The 22,255-nt window shown below is 55.4% G+C and overlaps 8 protein-coding genes across 8 annotated transcripts; 5 read left to right on the top strand and 3 right to left on the bottom strand.

Annotated features, from left to right (window-relative positions):
• Nucleotides 1-2,646: 2,646 nt before the first annotated feature.
• On the top strand, nt 2,647-4,430 carry LAESUDRAFT_814857 (uncharacterized protein; the record flags this gene model as incomplete). Its single annotated transcript, XM_040914636.1, has 15 exons — nt 2,647-2,801; nt 2,853-2,945; nt 3,000-3,108; nt 3,163-3,257; nt 3,322-3,347; nt 3,394-3,512; nt 3,564-3,588; nt 3,660-3,671; nt 3,726-3,741; nt 3,792-3,831; nt 3,882-3,982; nt 4,053-4,112; nt 4,172-4,199; nt 4,256-4,313; nt 4,381-4,430. The coding sequence occupies 15 exons, from the start codon at nt 2,647-2,649 to the stop codon at nt 4,428-4,430; spliced, it is 987 nt and encodes a 328-aa protein (XP_040760963.1).
• A 1,539-nt stretch (nt 4,431-5,969) lies between these two features.
• On the top strand, nt 5,970-8,287 carry LAESUDRAFT_729490 (uncharacterized protein). Its single transcript, XM_040909637.1, has 18 exons — nt 5,970-6,022; nt 6,074-6,292; nt 6,343-6,435; nt 6,490-6,598; nt 6,653-6,670; nt 6,723-6,748; nt 6,812-6,837; nt 6,936-7,003; nt 7,055-7,079; nt 7,154-7,165; nt 7,221-7,236; nt 7,287-7,326; nt 7,377-7,477; nt 7,548-7,607; nt 7,667-7,694; nt 7,751-7,808; nt 7,876-7,900; nt 7,962-8,287. The coding sequence occupies exons 2-18, from the start codon at nt 6,234-6,236 to the stop codon at nt 8,059-8,061; spliced, it is 864 nt and encodes a 287-aa protein (XP_040760964.1). The 5' UTR covers nt 5,970-6,022; nt 6,074-6,233; the 3' UTR covers nt 8,062-8,287.
• A 568-nt stretch (nt 8,288-8,855) lies between these two features.
• Nucleotides 8,856-9,367, top strand: LAESUDRAFT_660289 (uncharacterized protein; the record flags this gene model as incomplete). The annotated part of the gene is made up of 3 exons (XM_040904864.1): nt 8,856-8,914; nt 8,966-9,058; nt 9,112-9,367. The coding sequence occupies 3 exons, from the start codon at nt 8,856-8,858 to the stop codon at nt 9,365-9,367; spliced, it is 408 nt and encodes a 135-aa protein (XP_040760965.1).
• An 8-nt stretch (nt 9,368-9,375) lies between these two features.
• On the top strand, nt 9,376-10,859 carry LAESUDRAFT_379142 (uncharacterized protein). The gene is made up of 12 exons (XM_040902243.1): nt 9,376-9,470; nt 9,573-9,624; nt 9,677-9,701; nt 9,776-9,787; nt 9,844-9,859; nt 9,910-9,949; nt 10,004-10,104; nt 10,175-10,234; nt 10,300-10,327; nt 10,386-10,443; nt 10,510-10,534; nt 10,597-10,859. The coding sequence occupies exons 1-12, from the start codon at nt 9,463-9,465 to the stop codon at nt 10,769-10,771; spliced, it is 600 nt and encodes a 199-aa protein (XP_040760966.1). The 5' UTR covers nt 9,376-9,462; the 3' UTR covers nt 10,772-10,859.
• Nucleotides 10,860-13,051: 2,192 nt separating this feature from the next.
• On the top strand, nt 13,052-13,952 carry LAESUDRAFT_738388 (peptide methionine sulfoxide reductase; the record flags this gene model as incomplete). The annotated part of the gene is made up of 5 exons (XM_040910888.1): nt 13,052-13,063; nt 13,263-13,497; nt 13,557-13,619; nt 13,682-13,777; nt 13,828-13,952. The coding sequence occupies 5 exons, from the start codon at nt 13,052-13,054 to the stop codon at nt 13,950-13,952; spliced, it is 531 nt and encodes a 176-aa protein (XP_040760967.1).
• A 476-nt stretch (nt 13,953-14,428) lies between these two features.
• Nucleotides 14,429-16,873, bottom strand: LAESUDRAFT_762205 (uncharacterized protein; the record flags this gene model as incomplete). The annotated part of the gene is made up of 8 exons (XM_040913060.1): nt 14,429-14,785; nt 14,838-15,534; nt 15,585-15,717; nt 15,770-15,907; nt 15,963-16,097; nt 16,142-16,495; nt 16,544-16,674; nt 16,749-16,873. The coding sequence occupies 8 exons, from the start codon at nt 16,871-16,873 to the stop codon at nt 14,429-14,431; spliced, it is 2,070 nt and encodes a 689-aa protein (XP_040760968.1).
• Nucleotides 16,874-17,074: 201 nt separating this feature from the next.
• LAESUDRAFT_379083 (uncharacterized protein) lies at nt 17,075-17,976 on the bottom strand. The gene is made up of 3 exons (XM_040902242.1): nt 17,605-17,976; nt 17,268-17,541; nt 17,075-17,217 (listed from the first exon to the last, which is right to left on the bottom strand). Exons 1-2 carry the CDS (start codon nt 17,853-17,855, stop codon nt 17,268-17,270), a joined length of 525 nt encoding a protein of 174 aa, XP_040760969.1. The 5' UTR covers nt 17,856-17,976; the 3' UTR covers nt 17,075-17,217.
• Nucleotides 17,977-19,631: 1,655 nt separating this feature from the next.
• LAESUDRAFT_729498 (phosphoglycerate mutase-like protein) lies at nt 19,632-21,802 on the bottom strand. The gene is made up of 8 exons (XM_040909638.1): nt 21,315-21,802; nt 21,017-21,238; nt 20,785-20,961; nt 20,560-20,725; nt 20,347-20,476; nt 20,237-20,289; nt 19,959-20,137; nt 19,632-19,884 (listed from the first exon to the last, which is right to left on the bottom strand). The coding sequence occupies exons 1-8, from the start codon at nt 21,576-21,578 to the stop codon at nt 19,732-19,734; spliced, it is 1,344 nt and encodes a 447-aa protein (XP_040760970.1). The 5' UTR covers nt 21,579-21,802; the 3' UTR covers nt 19,632-19,731.
• Between the last annotated feature and the right edge of the window lie 453 nt (nt 21,803-22,255).

Raw genomic sequence — 22,255 nt, forward strand, 5'->3', positions numbered from 1 at the left:
AGGTAGCTACACCACAATCTATAGTGACTTCTCCACTGAGAGACTCGACCCCTTCATTGGGAGTCTTGTAGCCTTGCCCACTAAGTCCTCACTGCATAGTGTCAAGCCTGTGCCTGCTGCTGGTAGCACACAGCCTCATTTATCACTCCGAAGAAGCAGCGACGTTAGCACATCGTGGTGTCTCGGCAAGGAAAACTGGGGCTGACGACCATCGACCATCCATCAAGCAGCTATTCTTCATCAAAACAGCCCTGTATTGTATCAGATCCTGTCTACGGTGTCGCTCACAGAATGTTCCTTGCCTAGTCCTCCTGCGAGACATGTGCTCTCCCCGATGTAGCACGCATCAGGTGCCCCTGGCCGGACACCACTCATGCTGCACCCAGCAGACTGCAGAACAAAAGCATATAGAGCTATCATCGTAGGTGTGAAGGTTTCCTCGTGTGAATTGTGCAAGCAGCGCTGTTGACTTGTTCGTCAAAGATATCTTCTCATGCGGGGGTTACACAATATACCGATACATGGCTCGCTATATCCTATTTCATGTGCCCAACCGACCTTCACCTCCCCGGCCATGAGGAAGCTCGACGCGACTAGTACCAGGTACGGAGTGGTGCTCATCGGAGCGTTCGTGCACCGTGTGAGTCCTCTCGAACATCCCATGCAGCCTGACGAGTTGAACCCCCTTCATACTGTTCGGGGTGAAGAACTTGCAGGCATAGCGCTGTAAACTTGTTCATCAACGACATCTTCCCATGTGAAGAGTACGCCACGTACGGAGTGGCGCTCATCGGAGCCTTTGTGCGCTATGTGAGTTCTCTCGAACATCTCATGCAGGCTGACGAGCTGAGCTCTCTTCCGGATGTTTGGGGTGAAGAACTTGCAGGATTAGCGCTGTTGACTTGTCATCAACTTGAAGGACACCTTCCCGTGCGAAGATTACATCTATTGACACAGGGTCCATCCTGGCTCGCCGTATCTTGTCTCCCGCTCTTGTGTGCGAGTCAACCGTCATCTCCGCGGCCATGGGGGAGCTCGACGCGACGTATGGAGCCTTCGTGTCCGCCGTGTGAGTTCTCTCGAACACCCCATGCAGGCTGACGAGCTGAATTCCTTCAGGCTGTTCAGGGTGACCAACTTGCAGACGTTCATTTATTTCCGCACACGAAGGCTCCGATGAGCACAGCTCCATACGTCGCGTCGAGCTCCCCCATGGTCGCGTAGATGACAGTCGACCTCGCGCACAACAGTGGGAGATAGGATATGGCGAGACAGGACGAACCCTGTGTCAGTATATGTAATCCACGCATGGGAAGATGTCTTTGATGAACAAATCGACAGTGTTACGCCTGCAAGTTCTTCACCTGAAACAGCCTGAGGGGAGTTCAGCTCGTCAGCCTGCATGGGATGTTCGAGAGAACTCACATAGCGCACGAACGCTCCGATGAGCACCGCTCCTTACGTTGCATCGAGCTTCCTGCGGATGCGAACCAAAAATGACGAGATTATCGGCATAATTTGTGGCAGACCATACACACATCGGGTCCATTTGTAGGCTCCAAAGAAACAGCGAACATTAGCACATCGGGGTATCTCGACAAGGAAAATGGGGGCTGACGACCGTCGATCATCCATTAAGCAGCGATTTTTCATCAACACAGCCTCGTGTTGTATCAGATCCTGTCTACGGTGTCGCTCACAGAATATTCCTTGCCTAGTCCTCCTGTGAGACATGTGCTCTCCCCGGTGTTAGCGCGCATCAGGTGCCCCTGGTCGGACGCCACTCATGCTGCACCCCGCAGACTGCAGATGAAAAAAAAAAAGTTTTGTGCATGAGCGCATGAGCTGTCATTGTAGGTGTGAAGATTTCCTCGTGCGAATTGTGGAAGCAGCGCCGTTGACTTGTTCGTCAAAGATATCTTCCCACGCGGGGTTACACAGTATACCGATACAGGTTCGTCTTGTCTCGCCATATCCTATTTCTCGCTGTTACCAATGTGCCCAACCGACCTTCACCCCCCGGCCATAAGGAAGCTCGACGCGACTAGCACCAGGGAGGAAGTGGTGCTCATCGGAGCGTTCGTGCACCGTGTGAGTCCTCTCGGACATCCTATGCAGTCTGACGAGCTGAACTCCCTTCATACTGTTCGGGGTGAAGGACTTGCAGGAGTAGCGCTGTTGACTTGTACATCAACGACATCTTCGCATGTGAATGACTACGTCACGCACGGAGTGGCGCTCATCGGAGCCTTCGTGCGCTATGTGAGCTCTCTCGAACATTTCATGCAGGCTGTCAAGCTGAACTCCCTTCCGGCTGTTCGGGGTGAAGAACGCGCAGGCTTAGCGCTGTTGACTTGTTCATCAAGGACACCTTCCCATGCGAAGATTACATATATTGACACAGGGTCCGTCCTGGCTCGCTGTATCTCGTCCCTCGTTCTTGTTTATCTAGCTGACCGTCATCTCCGCGGCCATGGGAGAGCTCGACGCGACGTGGGGAGCCGCGCTCATCGGAGCCTTCATGTGCGCCGTGTGACTTTCTCGAACATCGCATGCAGGCTGGCGAGTTGAACTCCCTTCCGGCTGTTCGGGGTGAGGAACTTGCAGGCTTAGCGCTGTTGACTTATTCATCAAGGACACCTTCCCATGCGTGGATTACATATACTGACACAGGGTCCGTCCTGGCTCGCCGTATCTCATCTCCCCTTCTTGTGTACCCAGCCGACCGTCATCGCGGTGGCCATGGGAGAGCTCGATGCGACATATGGAGCCGCGCTCATCGGAGCCTTCATGTGCGCTGTGTGAGTTCTCTCGAACATTTCATGCAGGCTGGCGAGCTAAACTCCCTTCAGACTGTTTGGGATGACCAACTTGCAGATGTTCATTTACTTCCAAGGGTATTCGAGTGACGGAGTGTGGAGCAAGCTGACCGTCTGCTGGCTCTGGTAAGGCTCGTTAGTTGTTCCATCTGCACGAATGTTAAGTGCTACTCGTTACAGGCTTGTAGATGCGATTCACTTGGCATTCGTCGTACACATGGTCTACTGGTATCTCGTCATCAACCATTCCATCCCTTCAGCGCTCGCGGTCATTGTATGGACGTTCAAGGTAAGTGTCCTCATCTTTTGAGACCATCAGAAGACTGACAGCTACCAAACACAGGCTCAAGCCATGTTAAACGTAAGCTCTTCAGCGAACATCTTCTGCGGATGTGACTCGGATTTCGCGCAGGCGATCGTCGTAATCTCAGTGCAGTCGTGAGTGGACATTCTCATCCATGCTTTTTGCAAGGCTGAACATTGATACCGTCGGTATCACTAGGCTATACGCCGTGCGTGTATGGAAACGTGTGTATCGCTCTCATTGTCTACCAATAATACAATACTGATGCAGGCCATCTACACGATCTATCCATCTTCACTCTTGATGTGCAACACCGGGTAGTCAGCATGGCATTCAGCATGGTGGACAACCGCGCTCTAGCGTTCCTAAAGTTCCTCCTCATCACAGTCGTACGTGTCTCGTGTTTGTGCCAGCCTGCACGTCACTGAGACGTGCTTCAGGCCGTCATTGTCATTCTAGCGTACGGTATGTACTCGCTGTCGACGTCGAGGTGAAGCGCTCATTTTGAATGGTGATTAATCGCTCTGCGTGACCAGGCGTACTGATCGGTGAGGGCATTTCTACCATCGCGCGTTTGCCTGACTCTGACCGTAACTGCACAGCACTCTGCTATGAGATGTAAGCGCACGTCCGTATCACACCACCGTCTGTCGCTCACGCGGCCGCAGCAGCCGCTTCCGCGAATACACCGACTTCCTCGTCGCGAGAGTAAGTGTCCAGGCTTATCGTTCTCTGTCATCGGTTGACCGTATGCCTAGTACGTGACGTACCTCCCCCTTGGCGTGGCGACGTGCGTCGACGCGATCATCGCGTCCGCGCTCTGCTACCTCCTGCGGCGCTGCCGCACGGGCTATTCGAAGTGCGCGTCTTCCGATTCATTGAGATTGCCGAGTTCTGCTCACTGTTATTGTACATTTGTGATTGCGCAGGATGGACTCAACGATTTCGGTGCTGATGCTGTTCACGGTGAACACCGGCATCCTCACCACGTAAGGTCCTACAGGGATGCGGGGCGTGCTTCACATCGGCTTACTATGGATATGTACAGGCTGTGCTCGTTGACGGCGATGACGATGGTGAGCGCTCATGCACATACTTGTGATCCGGAATCATAATTTGACTGGATTGTGAGTTGGCAACGCTCCCGGATACGTTCGCGGCGATCAGCGTCAATCTTACCGTCACGCACCGTGAGTGCCCCTCCCACTGTCAGAGCTCACGCATGCATTGACTGACCTTCATCGTCGATTGTCGCAGTCTACGTGAACTCGTTTATGGCCATGTACGTTCCCGCGGGATATTGCTGAATGGCATCGCTAAGTCAGATAATATTGCATTCTCAGGTTCAACGCACGCAATAGCCTGAGGAGTAACGCGTTTGCGAGCGAATGCACCTTGACTGGCGCTCCAGCAGAGGGGACGCATACGTTGGTTTGACGGCACGTCGACGCATCCTGCTCTGGTCTCGAGCTTTGCAAGATACCACCCGTACAATGGCGACAGTCTGTAGAAGAGCATGCTCTGAAGGATAAATCACAAGATGAGACCTGCATGAGAGACGCGCGATCCGCGTGGCACAGCGTCGTGTGTGACGAAGTCTCACCATTTTATGCACGGTGCTTGTCTCGCTAGGCGCAGCTTGAAGGGGCGCGGCGGGCAGTGCGTGGATAGCGGCTATGGTTATTGGGCGTCGCTTCGCGCCCGTGCGTGCCAGTGAGCAACATGCGTCAGTCGACAGCTCTCGCAAGCTGCGTCCTGATTGTGCGATTCATCAACAGACCTTATAAGGCCTTAGCATTGCTATCCACCCTGGTACGTGCGCTCGTATTATGATACCTCGACAAGTGCTCGAACGCGAACTGCGAACACAAAAACTTAGCGCAAAGAGGTGTAGCTATTTTTTTCCGGGACCTGAGGACGAGACCATGCACACGAGCGCTGACTGACCATTAAAATTCAATATTAATATTCATTCCTCACGGCTGAATAGTGTTCGCGGAGTGTCCGGAAAGTGGCCCAGTGCGATAAGCGCCCTTTGTGCTCGCTTGCTGGTGCCACAACGCTTGTTTGATTTCTGCTGCGACACGAACACAACTATGCTGTTGGCTTTCTGTATTGAGATCCTCGAAGTGCTCAGGCGTTTCTGGTTCATCAAGTCCTCCCATCTTTTGAGAAGTAAAAGGAATGCAAGCTGCGTTGCTCCGAATGTTTCCTGTCTCAGCACGAAAATTGAGTTCCCGCAATGTGACAAGCACATCTGTAGCCCTCTGTATTACATTAGTTTGCAGACTATACTCAGACCGTTATGGGCATTTTTACTCTGCAGGCTGTGGATGCGAACAGAAAATGACGAGAATGTCAGCATGACTAGGATTCTTCCGGAGGGCTCATTCGTAGGCTCCAAAAAAGCAGAGATCGTTAGACTTGAATGCACCGATTGAGAAGCACGACGGCGTCTCGACAATGAAAGCCGGGGCCTGACGACCATCCGTCAAAGTGCTTCAAACACAGACCGTGTCTACGCTGTCGCTCATAGAATGCTCCTTGCCTAGTCCTCCTGCAACACATGTGCTCCCCCTGGTGTGGTACATCTCAGTGCTCCTGGTTCGACGCCACTCATGCTGAACTCCGCAAATTGCAGAACAAATATACAGGGTAGGTGTGAAGTTTTCCTCGTCGGTATCGTGTATCGTTGATGTGAACTGTGGAGGCAGCACTGTTTACTTGTTCATCAAAGACATCTTCCCATGCGAAGATTACATGTACTGACACAGGGTTTGTTGTGGCTCGCCATATCCTGTCTCCCGATGTTGCGTGCTTAGCCCACCATCGTCTCCGCGGCCTTGAGGAAGCTCGACGCAACGTAGGAGCGGTGCTCATCGGAGCGTTCGTGCGCTATGTGAGTTCTCTCGAACATCCCATGCAGGCTGACGAGCTGAACTCCCCTCAGGCTGTTTCAGGTGAAGAACTTGCAGGCGTAACACTGTCGATTTGTTCATCAAAGACATCTTCCCATGCGTGGATTACATATACTGACACAGGGTTCGTCCTGTCTCGCCATATCCTATCTCCCACTGTTGTGCGCGAAGTCGACTGTCATCTACGCGACCATGGGGGAGCTCGACGCGACGTATGGAGCTGTGCTCATCGGAGCCTTCGTGTGCGCCGTGTGAGTTCTCTCGAACGTTCCATGCAGGCTGGCGAGCTGAACTCCTTCAGGCTGTTCGGGGTGACCAACTTGCAGATGTTCATTTACTTCCAAGGGTATTCGAGTGACGGAGTGTGGAGCAAGCTCACCGTCTGCTGGCTCTGGTAAGGCTCATTAGTTGTTCCATCTGCACGAATGTTAAGTGCTACTCGTCACAGGCTTGTAGATGCGATTCACTTGGCGTTCGTCATACACATGGTCTACTGGTACCTTGTCACCAACTATTTCAATCCTTCAGCGCTCGCGGTCATCGTATGGACGTTCAAGGTAAGTGTCCTCTTCCTTTGAGATCATCAGAAGACTGACAGCGATGGGACACAGGCTCAAGTCATGGTAAATGTAAGCTCTTCGTGCGAACATCTTCTGCAGATGTGACTCGGAATCCGCGCAGGCGATCGTCGTAATCTCAGTGCAATCGTGAGTGGACATTCTCGTACATGTGTTTGCAAGGCTGAACATTGACATCGTCGGTATCACTAGGCTATACGCCATGCGGGTATGGCAACGTGTGTATCGCTCTCACTATCTACCAATAATACGATACTGATTCAGGCCATCTACACGATCTATCCATCTCCACTATTGATGCGCACCACCGGGTTAGTCAGCGTGGCATTCAGCATGGTGGACAGCCGCCCTCCAGCGTTCCTCAAGCTCCTCCGCGTTACAGTCGTATGTGTCTCGTGTTTGTGCCAGCCTGCACGTCATTGAGACGCGCTTCAGGCCGCCATTGTCGTTCTAGCCTATGGTACGTACTCGCTGTCGATGTCGAGGTGAAGCGCACGTCTTGACCATGGTGATTATTCGCTCTGCTGTGACTAGGCGTACTGATCGGTGAGGGCATTTCTGCCATCGCCCTTTTACCTGACGTCTGACCGCAACTGCTCAGCACTCTGCTATGAGATGTAAGCGCACCTCCATATCCCACCACTGTCTGTCGCTCACGTGTATGCAGCGTCCGCTTCCACGAATACAGCGATTTCCTCGCCGCGAGGGTGAGCGTCCAGCCTTATCGTTCTCTGCCATCGGTTGACCGTATGTCTAGTACGTGACATACTTCCCCCTCGGCGTGGCGACGGGCGTCGACGCGATCATTGCGTCCTCGCTCTGCTATCTCCTGCGGCGCTGTCGCACGGGCTATTCGAAGTGCGCGTCTTCCGATTCATTGAGATTGCCGAGTTCTGCTCACTGTTATTGTGCATTTGTGATTGCGCAGGATGGACTCGACGATTTCGGTGCTGATGCTGTTCACGGTGAACACCGGCATCCTTACCATGTAAGGTCCTACAGGGATGCGGCGCGTGCATTATATCGGCTTATCATGGATCTGTACAGCCTGAGCTCGTTGACGGCGATGGCGATGGTGAGCGCTCATGCACATACTTGTGATCCGGAATCATAATTTGACTGGATTGTGAGTTGGCAACGCTCCCGGATACGTTCGCAGCGATAAGCGTCAACCTTATCGTCACGCACCGTGAGTGCCCCTCCCACCGACAGACCTCACGCATGCATTGATTGACATTCATCGTCGGCTTTCGCAGTCTACGTGAACTCGTTTATGGCCATGTACGTTCTCGCGGGGTACGGCTGAATGGCATCGCTAAGCCAGACGATATTCCGTTGTCAGGTTCAACGCGCGCAACAGCCTGCGGAGTGACGGTTTTGCGAGCGAACGCACCGCCGACCTGCACCTTCGCTCGATCGGCGGCTCCTGGCAGCCCACATAAAATTGAGCAGAAGTACGCGGCCTCGCCGATGACGGGTCTCCTGACGGAGGTTGCGCACATCGGGATAGCATATTAGATGGTGAGGAGGGAGTGCTGGCGCTGGCGCTGGGTCAAGTCTGCTCTTACCCTCCCCCTCGCGTTGTTCCAGCATGCATAACCTTCTAATCTTGAGGTCTTTGTAGATCATTAGTTTGCGCTGGTATCTGACTATACTCAGACTGTCATGGACATTCTCACTCTGCAGGCTGTGGATGCGAACAGAACATGACGAGATTGTCGGCGTGTTTTGTGGCAGACAACATCCGCCTCATCTGGGAGGGTCCGTACGAAGAAGCGGCGATTGTTAGAACATTATCAATGCACGGATTGACAGGCACGGCGGCGTCTCGACAATGAAATCTGGGGCCTGACGACCATCCGTCAAAGTGCATCAAACACAGAACGTGTCTACGCTGTCACTCACAGAATGCTTCTTGCCTAATCCTCCTGCGAGACATGTGCACCCCCTCGTGTCGCACACATCAGCTGCCCCTGGTTCGACGTTGCTCATGCTGTACCCCGCAAATTGCAGGAAAAAAATACAGTGCCGTTGCACGAGCTGTCACCATATGTGTGAAGTTTTCCTCGCCGGTGTCATGTATCATTGATGTGAACTGTAGAAGCGACGTTATTGACTTGTTCATCAAAGACATCTTCCCATGCGGAGATTACATATACCGACACAGGGTTCATCGTGGCTCACCAGATTCTGTCTTTCGCTGTTGTGCGCATAGCCGACCGTCATCTCCACGACCATGGGAGAGCTCGATGCGACGTACGGAGCGGTACTTATCGGAGCCTTCGTGTCCGCCGTGTGAGCTCTCTCGGTTATCTTACGCAAGCTGAGGAGCTGAAACCCCTTCAGGTTGTTCGGGGTGACCAATTTGCAGGCGTTCATTTACTTCCAAAGGTACTCGAGTGACGGAGTGTGGAGCAAGCTCACTGTCTGCTGGCTCTGGTGCGACGCATTAGTCATTCCTCCTGCGCGAGTGTTGATGCTACTCGGTGCAGGCTTTTAGATGCGGTCCACTTGGCATTCGTCGTACACATGGTCTACTGGTACCTAGTCACCAACTACTTCAATCCTTTAGAACTTACGGTCATTGTATGGACGTTCAAAGTAAGTGTCCTCTTTTTTTTGTGTGAGAGAGATCGTCTGAAAACTGATAGGTACAAAACGCAGGCACAAATCATTGTAGATGTAAGTTCATTGGGGCGATTATCTTCTGCTCAGGTGACTTTGCATCTGCTTAGGCGATCGTCGTGATCTCGGTGCATTCGTGAGTGGACATTCTCATGCATGCTTTTTGCAAGCTCGGACATTGACATCGTCTGTATCACTAGGCTATACACCGTGCGGATATGGAAACGTATGTACCATTCTCATTGTCTATCAATGATATGATACTGATGCAGACTATCGATGCGATCTACCCATCCATGCCCTTGATGTGCACCGCCGGGCTAGTCAGCATGGCAGACAGCCGCCCTTCAGCGTTCCTCAAGTTCCTCCGCGTCGCAGTCGTACGTGGCTCGTGTTTTTACGGGCCTGTATATCACTGAACCGTGCTATCAGACCGTCATCGTCATTCTAGGCTACGGTATGTGCTCGTCGTCGATATCGAGGTGAAGCGTGCGGCTTGACCGTGGTGATTGTCCGTTCTGCTGGGATCAGGCGCAGTGATCAGTGAGTGTACCTCTGTCGTCGCGCGTTCCGTCTGACATCTCATTGCAATTGTAAAGCACTCTGCTACGAGATGTAAGCACATCTCCACATCCCACCGCCGCCTGTCGTTCACGCGCCCGCAGCGTCCGCTTCCATGAATACACCGACCTCCTCGCCGCGAGGGTGAGCGTCCAGCTTTTTCGTCCTCTGCCATCGGCTGACTGGATATCCACTCAGTGGGTGACGTACTTACCGCTGGGCGCGGCGACGTGCATCGACGCGATCTTCGCGTCCGCTCTCTGTTATCTCCTGCGGCGCTGCCGCACAGGCCATTCCAAGTACGCATCTTCCGGTTTGTAGGGGGTGCCAATTCCTGCTCACTGTTGTTGTGCATCTGTGATTGCGCAGGATGGACTCGACGATCTCGGTGTTGATGTTGTTCACGGTGAACACTGGGATCGTCACGAGGTAAGGTCCTACGAGTATGCGTACGCGGCGCGTGTCTCGGATTGACTTACGGTGGATCTGTACAGCCTGTGCTCGTTGACGGCGATGGCGATGGTGAGCGTTCGCGCACAGAGATTTGGGATACGGATTCGCAGTTTGACTGGATCGGTAGATGGCGGCGCTCCCGGATACGTTCGCGGTGCTGAGCGTCGAGTTCATGGTCACGAAGCGTGAGTGCGCCTTCCCACGCAAGGCTCACCCACGCATCGACTGACATTCATCGTCAACTGTTGCAGTCTACGTCAATTCGTTCATGGCCATGTACGTTTCCCGTGGGGTATGGCTGGATGTCGTTGCTGATCTAGACGATGTTGCATTGTCAGGTTCAATGCGCGCAATAGCCTGCGGAATAACGGGTTCACGAGCGAACGCGGCGCCGACCTGCACCTCCGCCCGATCAGCGGCTGTTGGCCGTCCACGCAAAGCGGGCAAAAGTGGGCGGCCTCGCCAACGACGGGTCTCCCGACAGAGATAAGGTGTACCGGGATGGCGTATTGAGTGCTGCCGCCAAGTGGAATCCGCTTTTGTCCCCTCACATTGTTAGAGGATGAATGATCTTATTCGCTCCTTTGCTCGTGTTATTGTGGGCTCTTCTCGTATCTATCGTAGGTTGACGTACATTGTATGTACTCGAGGTTAGCTCATAGTCCACAAAGTCGTCGTGATATGTACACATGTGCAAAATAAAAACAGCGCGTGCGATCGACATCCAAGGCCGCTTTGTGCGCTCCCGTTTTCAACGTCAGCGCAGGTATCTCTCTGCGCGATGGGCAGCCGGTAAGACGCACGGCTGCCTGGTTGAGTCACTGTGCTGCAGCTCGAACAGGAGGGACGCATGCACTAGCCTGACGGCGCGTGGACGCGTCCTGCTCTGGTTCGAGACCCTTGCAATGTACCCGCCCATACAATGGCGGCAGCCTGCAGAACAGTATGCCCACAAGGAGGAAGCGCAGGATAAGACCTGCGTGAGACGGGAGATCCGCGCGGCGCGCGTCGTCCGTGGCGAACATGCGCTGTTTCATGCGAGGTGCTCGTCTCGTCAAAGCCAGCTGAGGGAGCGCGGCGGGCCGTGCGCGGATAGCGACGATGGTCGCTGGGCACCGTTTTGGGCTTGCTTGTCTGGACCAAGCGGCGAGACGCATCGGTCGACGGCTCCCGCGCTCTGCGTCCTGACTGATCGTGTGGTTTATTGAGAGGCTTCAGCGATGCGACGCGATATGTGCTCGAACGCGAACAAGACCAAGACCAAATTTGGCGCAAATAAGTGTGGCAAGACGAGACCATGCGCACGAGCGTGACTGCCCATTTCCGTGGTCAGAGTGCAGGGTCCCAACGACCTGCGCGTATATGAGGGCGAGGCTCTGCATCGACTGAATTGCGATTGGGGTCCATGGAGTACATTTTCACTTGGCGTCGATGGCAGTGGCTTGTCCGAGTCGACACGGGTACAATGGATGCGGGGTATCCCGGGGTACCTATAGATGGACGAGGTTGAGTAGGTGGGGATACGTTTCCAGGGGTTCAACGTTCAATATTCAGGGGTTATGAAAGAGTAGGACGGGCTGGAGGATAAGCGCAAGCGCCCCTGGGGGAGAAGGACAAAATGAAGGCGTTCGTCGTTTCATTTGTTCCTTGCTCGCGTAAAGACGTACAGAGAGGCGTGTAGTGTTACGTAGCGCGCCTCGTACGTACATAGATGGACTGTTCGGGTCCAGAACGTTTTACGTTTGTCCGTTCGTGCCTTGGCGGAGAGTAACCATGTCTACATCAACGGTTAGTGAGATCCGATCCGAGCGTGGAAGAGGTAAGATGACGCGCTTTTACGATCGCCTCCTGCGCGACACTGAGATTTACTGAATAGACATTGAGCAGGATTGCTGGGAAGGCCCAGGTCCAGGCCTCAGGGTCTGAAGTTGCGCTGTCGTGCCTTGCCTTGTCGAAGGTAGTATGCGGCTAATCCGGGAAAATGCCTTTTTGGAGAGAATGAATGGAGTGATGTCCGAGCGGTGAGGAGTTCTCTGGATGATTCGCGCACCGCGGATATTGTCGAGGTCGCCGTTGGCGCGGGTGCTGTTGCTGGCGAGCTGGATGCAGTGTGGCAGCTGCCAGTCGTGGTGGATGCTCGTGAAGTAGGCGAGATGATGCTGTGGCTAAGGAGTGGTTGGAGGACAGGCGGGGCGAAGTGGTGCAGGCCGACGGTATCAGCCTTCATAGGTGCGTATGTACGGAATGGGGGGGACACTTGGCATGACTGGGGTTTTTCCATAACGAAGTGGGATATACCCATCTATTGAAACTGCACTGCATCCGGACAAGGTACGTGTTTGATGTCGGTTCTTGTATGCGGAGGGTCTGTTCCTAAGATGAAGAGTTACATTAGGACCCTGGCCGATAGCATGCGGAGAGTACGAGAAAAGACGAACAGGATGTATATTGACCAAAGAGGACCAGGGAAGAGTAAGGCGGAAGGAAATGAGATAGGATGCAATGAGTTGATTTCATACTATAGTAACCGTATTGCCGTCGCCATCGTGCGGAAAGCGATTGAAGACCTGCATCTGCTCGGATGAAGACCACGGAGTCTGCATCGGCGGAGAAGTACTGGAATGAATAGAACTCTGGAGAGGAAGCAAGCGCGCCGCACAGCGCAGCCCCCGCACGTCCGATAGAGACTCCCTCGCGTGGTCCCTGCGGATCCGTACAAGAAGCACGTCGCAGAGGACGCGTGGCCACAAGCGCGTCAACGGGGTCACGTGCGCTCGCGCCACCGATGGCGAGATGGCCCTCGCCGTTGCGCACGCCGAGCTCGCCATCCACCCGCATGCTGAGCACCGCCGCCAGCCGCCTGCGCCTTTCCCTCCTCTCCCTCGCCGGCCACGCCTCCCAGCCCCGCACCGCAAGCACTCTCACCATGTCCGGTGCGTCTCTTCCCGCCCCTCCCCACGCTAACAAACGCTGAACACATCCGTGCGCCCACGCAGGCAAACAGCCAGAGCTCGCGACCTTCGCCGCGGGCTGCTTCTGGGGCGTCGAGCACATCTTCCTCCAACACTTCCCCATCGCGCAGGACAAGGGCGTCCTGCGCACGCGCGTCGGGTTCACGGGCGGGAAGCCCGAGGCCGTCGATCCTGACTATCCGACGGTGTGTACCGGGCGCACCGACCACGCCGAGGCGCTCCAGATCGAGTTTGACCCGGACAAGGTCGGGTATGGCGAGCTTGTTGGTGAGTGCCGCCGCGGCGGTGTGGGGCTCGGGTGGAGAGGCTTGGGCTGAGCGGCGCAGAGTTCTTCTACAGGACGCACGAGCCGACGACGCTCAACTCCCAGGGCCGTGACACCGGCACGCGTACGTCCATTCCCTCCACCTTCAGTCGTTCAGTCGTCCACCGCGCACCGCGCACCGCGCAGAGTACCGCTCCGCGATCTTCTACCACTCCCCCGAGCAGCTCCAGATTGCAAAGCGCGTCACGGACGACGTCCAGAAGAAGCATTTTGACCCTATCGGTGAGTGGCTGCTTCGTCCCCCCTGCTCCTACCAAGGTCATCTGTCACAGGCAAGAAGATCGTCACCCAGATCGTACCCGCTGGGCCGTGGTACGACGCCGAAGACTACCACCAGGAGTACCTCCACAAGAACCCATCGGGGTACCACTGTCCCACGCATCGCCTGCATTGGTGAGGCCGGACACGAGGAGCGATGAGCACAGGACGCAGCGAAGTGTAGGAATACGAGTTTGTCATTATCGTCGTACGTACGTGTCGATACCAGTCCAACTATGCATGTTCTTTCTCGTCGAAATATCACGCGTGCAGTGAGGAAAACATTCATCTGTATTCCTCTGTCCAATAGACAATCGCGCGTGGACTCGTCCTACCGTACCCACACGAACGAACAAAGGTTCCGTAGCAAACAGACGACACGGACCACCGAATCCTGATATACGATAACCAACAAACCCGACGAAAATCAAAGCAAACCAAAGCGAGCAAAGCACGAACCGCGTATCAGCCCGAGCGCGGCACGCCGCCGAAGGAAGGGCGCGCAGTCGACCCTCGTCGGGCGAGCCTCTCGTCCTTCGAGTGTCCGGACGGGATCAAAGCCGCGGACCGACCACGGCCCATCTTGCAACCCATCGCGTGCCCCATCGCAACCCATCACAAAAACTCACTCGGATGCCTCCACTCCGCCTCCCCACACCCCTCCGCCTCAAGCCACTCCTTCACATTATGATGCGCCCTCGCCTCGGGCCACACCTCCAACTGCACCCGCGTCTCCCCACCCACACTCCCGCTCTCGCTCGTCCCCGCACCCGCGCCGGCGCCCGCACCCGCACCAGCACCCGCGCCCTCGGAGCTTTCGCCCCCCTCACGCGTGACGGTATAATAATCCTCGTCGATCCGCGCGACGCGCACACCCGGGAACCCCAGCGCGATCACCGCCTCCGGATCCCGCACATCAAACTGCAACAGCCCAATAAACCTCAATCCCGGCGGCAACCCCGCACGCAGTTGCTACCCCGCACGCATCAGCACACGCTCAACGAAAAAGAAAGGAAGGGCTCACCGAGACAAAGCCCACAGCGTCCGTCCCCGCCTCCGCCTGCAAGCTGAGCGCACGCACCCCGCGCGGCACGAGCCACATCGCCACCGCCGCCGCCACATCCTTCGGCAAGGTCGCCGTCAAGCTCCTCAGCCCCGTCAAGCTCGGCAGCACCCCCCACACCCCCGCATCGTACCCCAACCGCCTCTGCGCCCAGTTCGCACTCGGCACCGTCAGCCGCAGCGTCCGCAGCGTCGTCCGGTCCCGCAGGAACTCGGAGATCGCGGGGAACAGGTCGTGGTCGTTCACGCTGTAGCCGAGGAGCGTGAAGGCAAAGTGCCGGAGGAAGGGAAGAGTGGGCGGTTTCCCCGCCGCGCTCGCGCCCACGAACTCGCGGAACTGCGTGCTCGCCATGCAGTCGAGCACGCACTGGATTCGCAGGCTCTCCAGCTGGTGTCCACCGTCGAGGATCTCGGCGAACGCACGGCTCTCCGCGGGGAAGTGGCCCAGGAAATCGAGCGAGGTGAGGTTGCGGAGCGAGATGGTGTCTGCGGGCGGGAAGGGCCAGTGCTGGTTCTGCAGGAAGAGCGCGCGGAGCGAGGTGCGGTTCTGTACGAGAAAGTCCAGGATCGGGTGCGGCGAGCCGCCGGTAGAGACGTAGGAGAACTGCGTGAGGTGCCGGAATTTGGGAAAGTGCAGGTCCGTGGTGCCGTCGAGCGGCCTGCATGCGGGTCGTTAGCGAGTGTACGTCGGCGGTGCGAAATCACTTACATCAGTGACAGTCCTCGGATGCGGTGTTTCGCGCTCTCGAGGATGCGCAGGAAGGACATCATCTCGCGCCAGCGCATCGAGCAGTGCACGTTCTTCAGGTTGTGCAGCTTTGGCAGCGCGTTCGCGAGCATCCCTGCGCGCGCGTCAGTCATGCGTGATATGCCGTGAGACGGACGTGCACTGACCGGTTTGGAAGGTCATGGGCGAGATGTCACGGCCCTGGTAAAAGACGCGAAGCGTGCGGACATGCTTGGCAAACTCTTTGTCGACGATGATCCGTGTGAGGATGTCGGCGCTGCGTTGCGATTCGCGCTTGTCCGAGACTGCAACGCGCGAACACGTCAGAGGAGGACCGGGATGGACTTGCTGCGCACTCACGGAAATAGAGGTCGACACGTTGAAAGAGGAGCTCGCTGGCGATGCGGGAAAGGGTGTGAGGGACGAGAAGGAGGTTCTTGAGGTCGCGCGGGGACAGCCAGCGTGCGATCTCGCGCCATATCTCTGTGCTGAAGCCTGGTGTGGTGTGCGGCGCGATGAGAGGCTGCGAGGGGCGGCACGGGAGTCATCGGGACGCGACGGGGCGGTGACGACAGCGTGAGGGACGAGAGCGGCGATGAGTGACGTGCGAAAGACTCGGCCGGGGATGGGGCTCACCTTGCCGGTGTTGGCGACGTGCTGGACCATGAGCTCCTTTGCCTCTTCGTGATCGGGCTCGAGGACCATGATGGCCTGCAGGTCTGCGCGGTGGGCGTGAAAGTGGAGTGCGGGGGAGAAGAGAGGCAAATGGAGTACGGAAGAGGGAAGGAAGGGCGTGAGTACGGGCGTCGGAAGCGAAGGATGGAGAAAATGGAGACGCAGCTGGAACGACCCAGACGGGGGTGGCCGTCTAGAATGCGCGTACGGGAGAACATCTAGATTCGGAGAGGACGGGAGCGGCCGAAGATGGGCGGATCACATACCTTGATGAGCGCGGACATGGAGGCCGGCGGCGAGGCTGGCCTTTGCGCGGAGGAGGCGGGCGCGAGAGGCGGCAGCGGGGGATAGGTTCTTGAGGGAGAGGACGGACTGGACGGCGTTCTCGATGAGGGTTCTAGAGCTGGTGATGGGGTAAATGATGGGGGGCTTATTAGTAGACAGCGGGCGATGATGGGAAGTTTTGCTCACACGTCGTGGTCGAGCTGGAGACGGGAGAGGGCGTAGAGGAGGACGTCGGCTTTCTGGTCGTCGGGGAGGGGGGCGGTGGCATCGCGGATGCAGGCGTCGATGATTTTTGGGTTGAAGACGCTCATGGTTAGCGGGAGAGAGGCGGGAAGTCACGGGCAAGACAAGCGAGGGCTGTAGCAGGGTCGTGGCGGGCGCGGAGTTGGCAGTCAATAGAATTGGGAGCGAGGCGAGCGCGGGGGGCGGTGGTGAGCGGGGGTGGCTGCTGAATGAACGTGGACAGTGAGCAGGATGAGGAGGAGTGTTCGAGGGGGACGCCCTCGCAGCAGCGACCATCATAAACCAGGCCACGCCAGAACAGTCCTCCACACACCGCACCAGTCGCACGTGATCCCTTTCGCGTCGCGCCCACACACAGTCTTGCTCTGCTTTTTATACCTTGTTCACAGGCATCTATCAACTCGCGTACAAGGTATGTAACCCCTCTGGTATTTTACTCATCCGAGACTGATTTACCCATATTTACTCAAGTGGCCCTCCGCCGTCGCACAAGGCGAGCAAGACATGACGAATACTCTGACGTCTATCTTGCTTCCCGGGTATCTCAAGCTCCCTTTTCTTCTTCGGTACGCGCACTTTGCAAAGGCCGACCGATGCGGAACCAAGCTGCAACGCGGTGTAGAAACCAGAAAAAGACGACGTGTGAGATGATGGGTCGCTTGTCTCCGTAGTGACGAACGAGAATAACCCGCCATTAGCGAGTCCGAAGGCAGCTGGAAGAAGATACTCGTATACTCTAGAAGAAGATCGGCGTATCAGGCCCATGGATGTTGTCGAAGGAAGTAGCGAGAAGACGTACCTCTTTCTCTTCGGCACACCCTGATATCGGCTATCCCAATGCGCCATCTGTGGCATTCCGCAGTGCCCTCTGTCTGTAACCACCACGAAAAAAATGAGCACTTCTCTCATCCCGCGTGATTTGCCCCCTCCTTCCTCCGATGCCCATCTCGCCAAAGCGGCGAACGCACATCTCGGATTCTCCCATCCCATGTAGCGATCTCCTAACTTTTCCGATGACGGCTTTGAAGATCTGGAAGACGTACTGATCATTCGCGCAATTCAACGGTGGACGCTCAACCCACGGCCACGGGTCTGGAATCGCCTTCTCCGAGCTCGCTTATGAACCTCTCACGATTGGCGCTCGGCGTTGCCTCTACGTTATCCTGAGCTCCGAATACACTCATCTGCTATCACCTCAACGACAGAGCTGAGCACGCTGATGGCGCCGCACTAGTTTGACCTCCCTTCAACTTGACATCTGAACCCCACAAATAGCCACCGACGAGTTCTTTTTATACGACTGATTGCGTGCAGCGATCTCTCAGCTTTCGGAAATATAGCTCGAACGGTCTGATGTACCATCGTCCCCGCAATACAGCAATGCAGGCGCTGGACCCGCGGCCATGGAATGGGGCCGCTTGTCCTGAGCTCGCTTGTGCACGCTGCACGAAATCTCTCGTGATTGACGATACCTGCGGGGTTTCTGCCCTCCTAGATGGCGACAGAGCCGGCAACGCTGCGAGCTGAGACAACCCTGAAGCCGAGGGGTTTGCGCGAGCTGCCGAACATGTCCTCGACGTAAAGGTGCAATATGCGTCGATGCACACCACGCGCGCGCGTCCCACGCTCGGGTGTTGGTTTTCGGATAGGGCGGTGAGCCGACGGAGGAACGATGACGGCGCCATCTTGGGTCGACGTTCACATACTGCGCACCAGGAAGCCATGGAAATAGCATACAGGACACACGCAGCGTCCCTGTTTTCCGGAGCCGAGGACTAGACGGCCTCTTTCTCGTGGGAGTCAGGTATGCTCAGGACTGCTGTCTGCTCGTCTCCGGTACGGCACGATATACTGATTGTTGTTTCCAGTCTGTATCTCCGGGAAAGTGTATGGTACGACAGGACACAGCCAAGCAATATGTCTTTGCTTGCATATGGCCACGTCATACACCCGGCATTGATATTGCGAGGGCATCGGGCCAACTTAAGGCCACAAAGACAGGGCGTTACGACTCGACAACCGCGCGGCTTGATAGCCTGTTGATCGGAAGGTCGCAATCGATGTGGATCGCTGCGGGACTTTCCAGTAACCCGAGCGCTGTACGTATAATAAGCGCCCGCTTATGCGCCGCTGACGACCCTGCAAGCACTACGAATTCGCTTAATTCTCCCGACAATGCCGGATAGCGAGAGGTCTGCAGTCCACTTGCTGTGATCGCACGAATAAACCAGATGGCCACAACCCAGGGCGGCGGTCCGGCTTACCGCCATCCTTAGCTCACGGTGCGAAAGCGGTGACAATTATGGCAAAGGCACCGCTGACGTGACAAACGCACCCGCTATTGCGGCTTTTCAATAGCCCCATGTATGTAGCACCGCAGAAGGATGTCGCACACCGAAATTTTCTGGCCTCTGCAGTCGAGCGACTAGAACATCATTGAGCACGCACGATTGTCGGACGTTGACCCTGAGCATACCGACTAATACTCGCATCACGGCGACCTCAAATTTTTTGAGCGCGATTATACGCCGCGGACCTCGCTTGGAGAGACCAGACCGCGTGCTCTGCAATCCTCGCACGACGGTTGGTTCTAGCTACGGCCAGGTTCCTAGCTGTGACAAGCGCAGATCATGGCAAGGGGGTACGGTGTTTGCCCTTTCTCTTTTTTTTCGCTGATGGAGCTCAGAACGGGAAACAGCGATGGACTGGCGCCAGGCCTGAGATTCCCATTCTTTTCGGAGGAATGCCACGCGGACGATTGTAGGGACTTTCTGACAGCCTTGAGCTAAACCCTGAGCTAATCGGATGTGCGCTTTTTGACTGCAATCTGTCGAGGCAAGTCTCATTTCCAGACGCAATGCGGAACCACCAAGAACCGGAGAACATGGGCTTCAGGTACAGGGTTGAGCTACTCCTGCCTCCAGGACTACGTTTCCATACATGTCTCGAAAAGACGCGGCGGAATCTGAGATTCCAGCACGCCAATAAAATCGTCAAGGGGTATCCATGCCATTTCAGAGACTGGCGTGCCTTCGTGCAGGACATGCACAAAGTGGTCCCCTCCTTCCGTTCGCCAAACCTAGCAATGACCGTGTCATAAAAGCCGCAACTCACACACTGAAGAGGAAGGGAAGCGACGTCGGGACCACATACCTCCATGATGATCTCTGACCCCATTGCAGGCCAGCGTAGTGGAGCTATCTTGCCGAGGCCTAAAAGGGACGCAAGACGGATCATCGTTCCGTCATGGCCAACGTAGAAAACCAGCTTGTGCGTTTCTCCGCCGACGCGGAAACTCTTGAAGTTTCGCGCAAGCTCTATGAAGAAAACGCCTGTTTCGGAACATCAGCGCGGATGAACGTTGGGTACCGTGGGGATAGACAAAACCGCGGCACGACCGGTGACAAGCGATGAATGGGTAGAAGACTTACCAAACGTCAGCTGGGTGTAGTTCGCAGCGCCTTCGGCGGCGTTCCAGATGTAGCTGGAGGAAGAATAAATTAAGACCGGCTCGCGCTTTGGGTCGGACCGCGAGACGTACTTGTATTCGAAGTCGCCGATCGCAAATACCCTGGAGGCGTCTGATTCAGAAACACAGACTCCACTTGCATTGCATGGCAAAGGGTGCCCGTTACAAGTCCGCGAGCTGAACGTGTCGAAGAAGTGGTCGTCTGTCATATGGAGACCGCAGAGCGAGATTGGGCAAAGATAAGAGCCCGGACTAAGATGTATCAAAGAGAACGGTGTGACGCACACCATGAATTCCAATCGTCGAGACCGGTGGTCCCCAGAGTCGCATCAAGCCGTGCTTGCAGCTCCGCATTCTTCTCAAGGTGATCCGTCCATGCGGGAACTGCCTGGAAGGCCGAGCGGATATCGTCCGCTTTCGGGCAGGAATAGTCTGGGGGAATAGAATCAATCTAAAAAGGCACGTGAGAACAGCCGCATCGGTTATTGAGTTCAATCACTGATCGCTGACCACAGAAGGCTGGGTCGTGACGGGGAACGTCTTGGTGGCCATTTCCCGGTCCATGCCTACCAGTAGACCACCAGCGACTTGAAATGTGCGCGTCTCAGTAGATGTTCTGATGTGGATCTCGTGCTCATTGACGGTCTGCAAGAACCCTAACTTGTCTGCATAGACGGCCCAGAAGTCCTGCGCAGGTGGACATTGGCATGATCAGAACGAAAGGATGATCAGTGCTGCCGACCTGTCCATGCCGAATGGCATCCTGAAGCCCTTCCAGCGTGAGCTGGCCTTGGTCACACGTTCCGTTCCAGATCTGCGAAAGAAACGGATGCCAGGGCGGAATGGCTGTGTTATGGAAGATCTGAGCAGATCCGCCGCCGTAATTGAACTGCTGATAGTCGGAGCAAAGCCAAGGTATCGCATTCAGTTCGTTCTCATGCGGATAGAGGTTGTCCGGGGTTCTCTGAGAATATTTGTAAGCGACGAGCAGCGAAATCGCCTAGAATGCAAATGAGATGTAATACAACGACGACATGTACCTTGTGATGACGTATAACGACATTCGTATATACCAACTCAGCATTTGATGCGTTGTCAGGGAGCATGTAATGTTTAGCGTTCACATGGGGCGCATTGCAGTAGTTGTAGGTATTCCAAGGTAGGCTTGAAGGAGTTATGGAAGAGTTATAGACACCAGCAGCAGACGAGATGCTGTCGCAACTTGCAGAAGCCAACCAGAAAGCTAGAGCCAGAATCGGCAAGAACAAGGCCAATCGCATGTCCAGCCAAGCGCGAGACGACATTGCAGGAAGGGAGGAAAGAGATACACCATGCATCCAGGGCATTTGAGACGGACAAGCCCTGCCGTGACGAACGTGCGATCCAGCTTCCTTTGAGAAGAATGCTCAGAAGTCTTGCGGTTTACCAGATTAGCGATACACTCGTGAAAAAGCCATGTGGAACGCAGGACGACGGAGCCGCTACTCTGATGAAATGCAGGTAGAAAGGCAAATCGGAAGCCATGTTATTGAATCTTGATTGTGCTGAAGGACAACGGGCGACTTGCGACAATTCGACATTAACGTTGAACATTCTCCTCCGCCACCGTACCAGGTCACCTGACACCAACCTGTGAACTCAAGCATTTACTCCCAAGCTCTTCCAGGTTACTCCAGGACTCGGCACACCATGTCTCAGGCAAGCCCATCGACTGCCTTTCGCCGAAGCTGAATATTGAATTGTCAGTGACCTCCGCTACCGCAAAGGCTTGGCCATGATCTCATAACTTCTAATCGCGAGTCAATGCAGGTCCGTCTTGCTCTTGGTGTTTTCCAAAAGATGGTTCTTGTCAACATATTGTGCGGATGTTCGCTATCTTGTTCGGTCTTGCCTGCTGTCAATGGGTTCACAACTTCCGCAATTTGCTGTCGTAGCAAGACTTCGCTGTAGTGACTATTGCCACGTGAATGTAGTCTTTCTG

Source organism: Laetiporus sulphureus, assembly GCF_001632365.1.
Source record: "Laetiporus sulphureus 93-53 unplaced genomic scaffold LAESUscaffold_42, whole genome shotgun sequence".
Taxonomy (NCBI): domain Eukaryota; kingdom Fungi; phylum Basidiomycota; class Agaricomycetes; order Polyporales; family Laetiporaceae; genus Laetiporus; species Laetiporus sulphureus.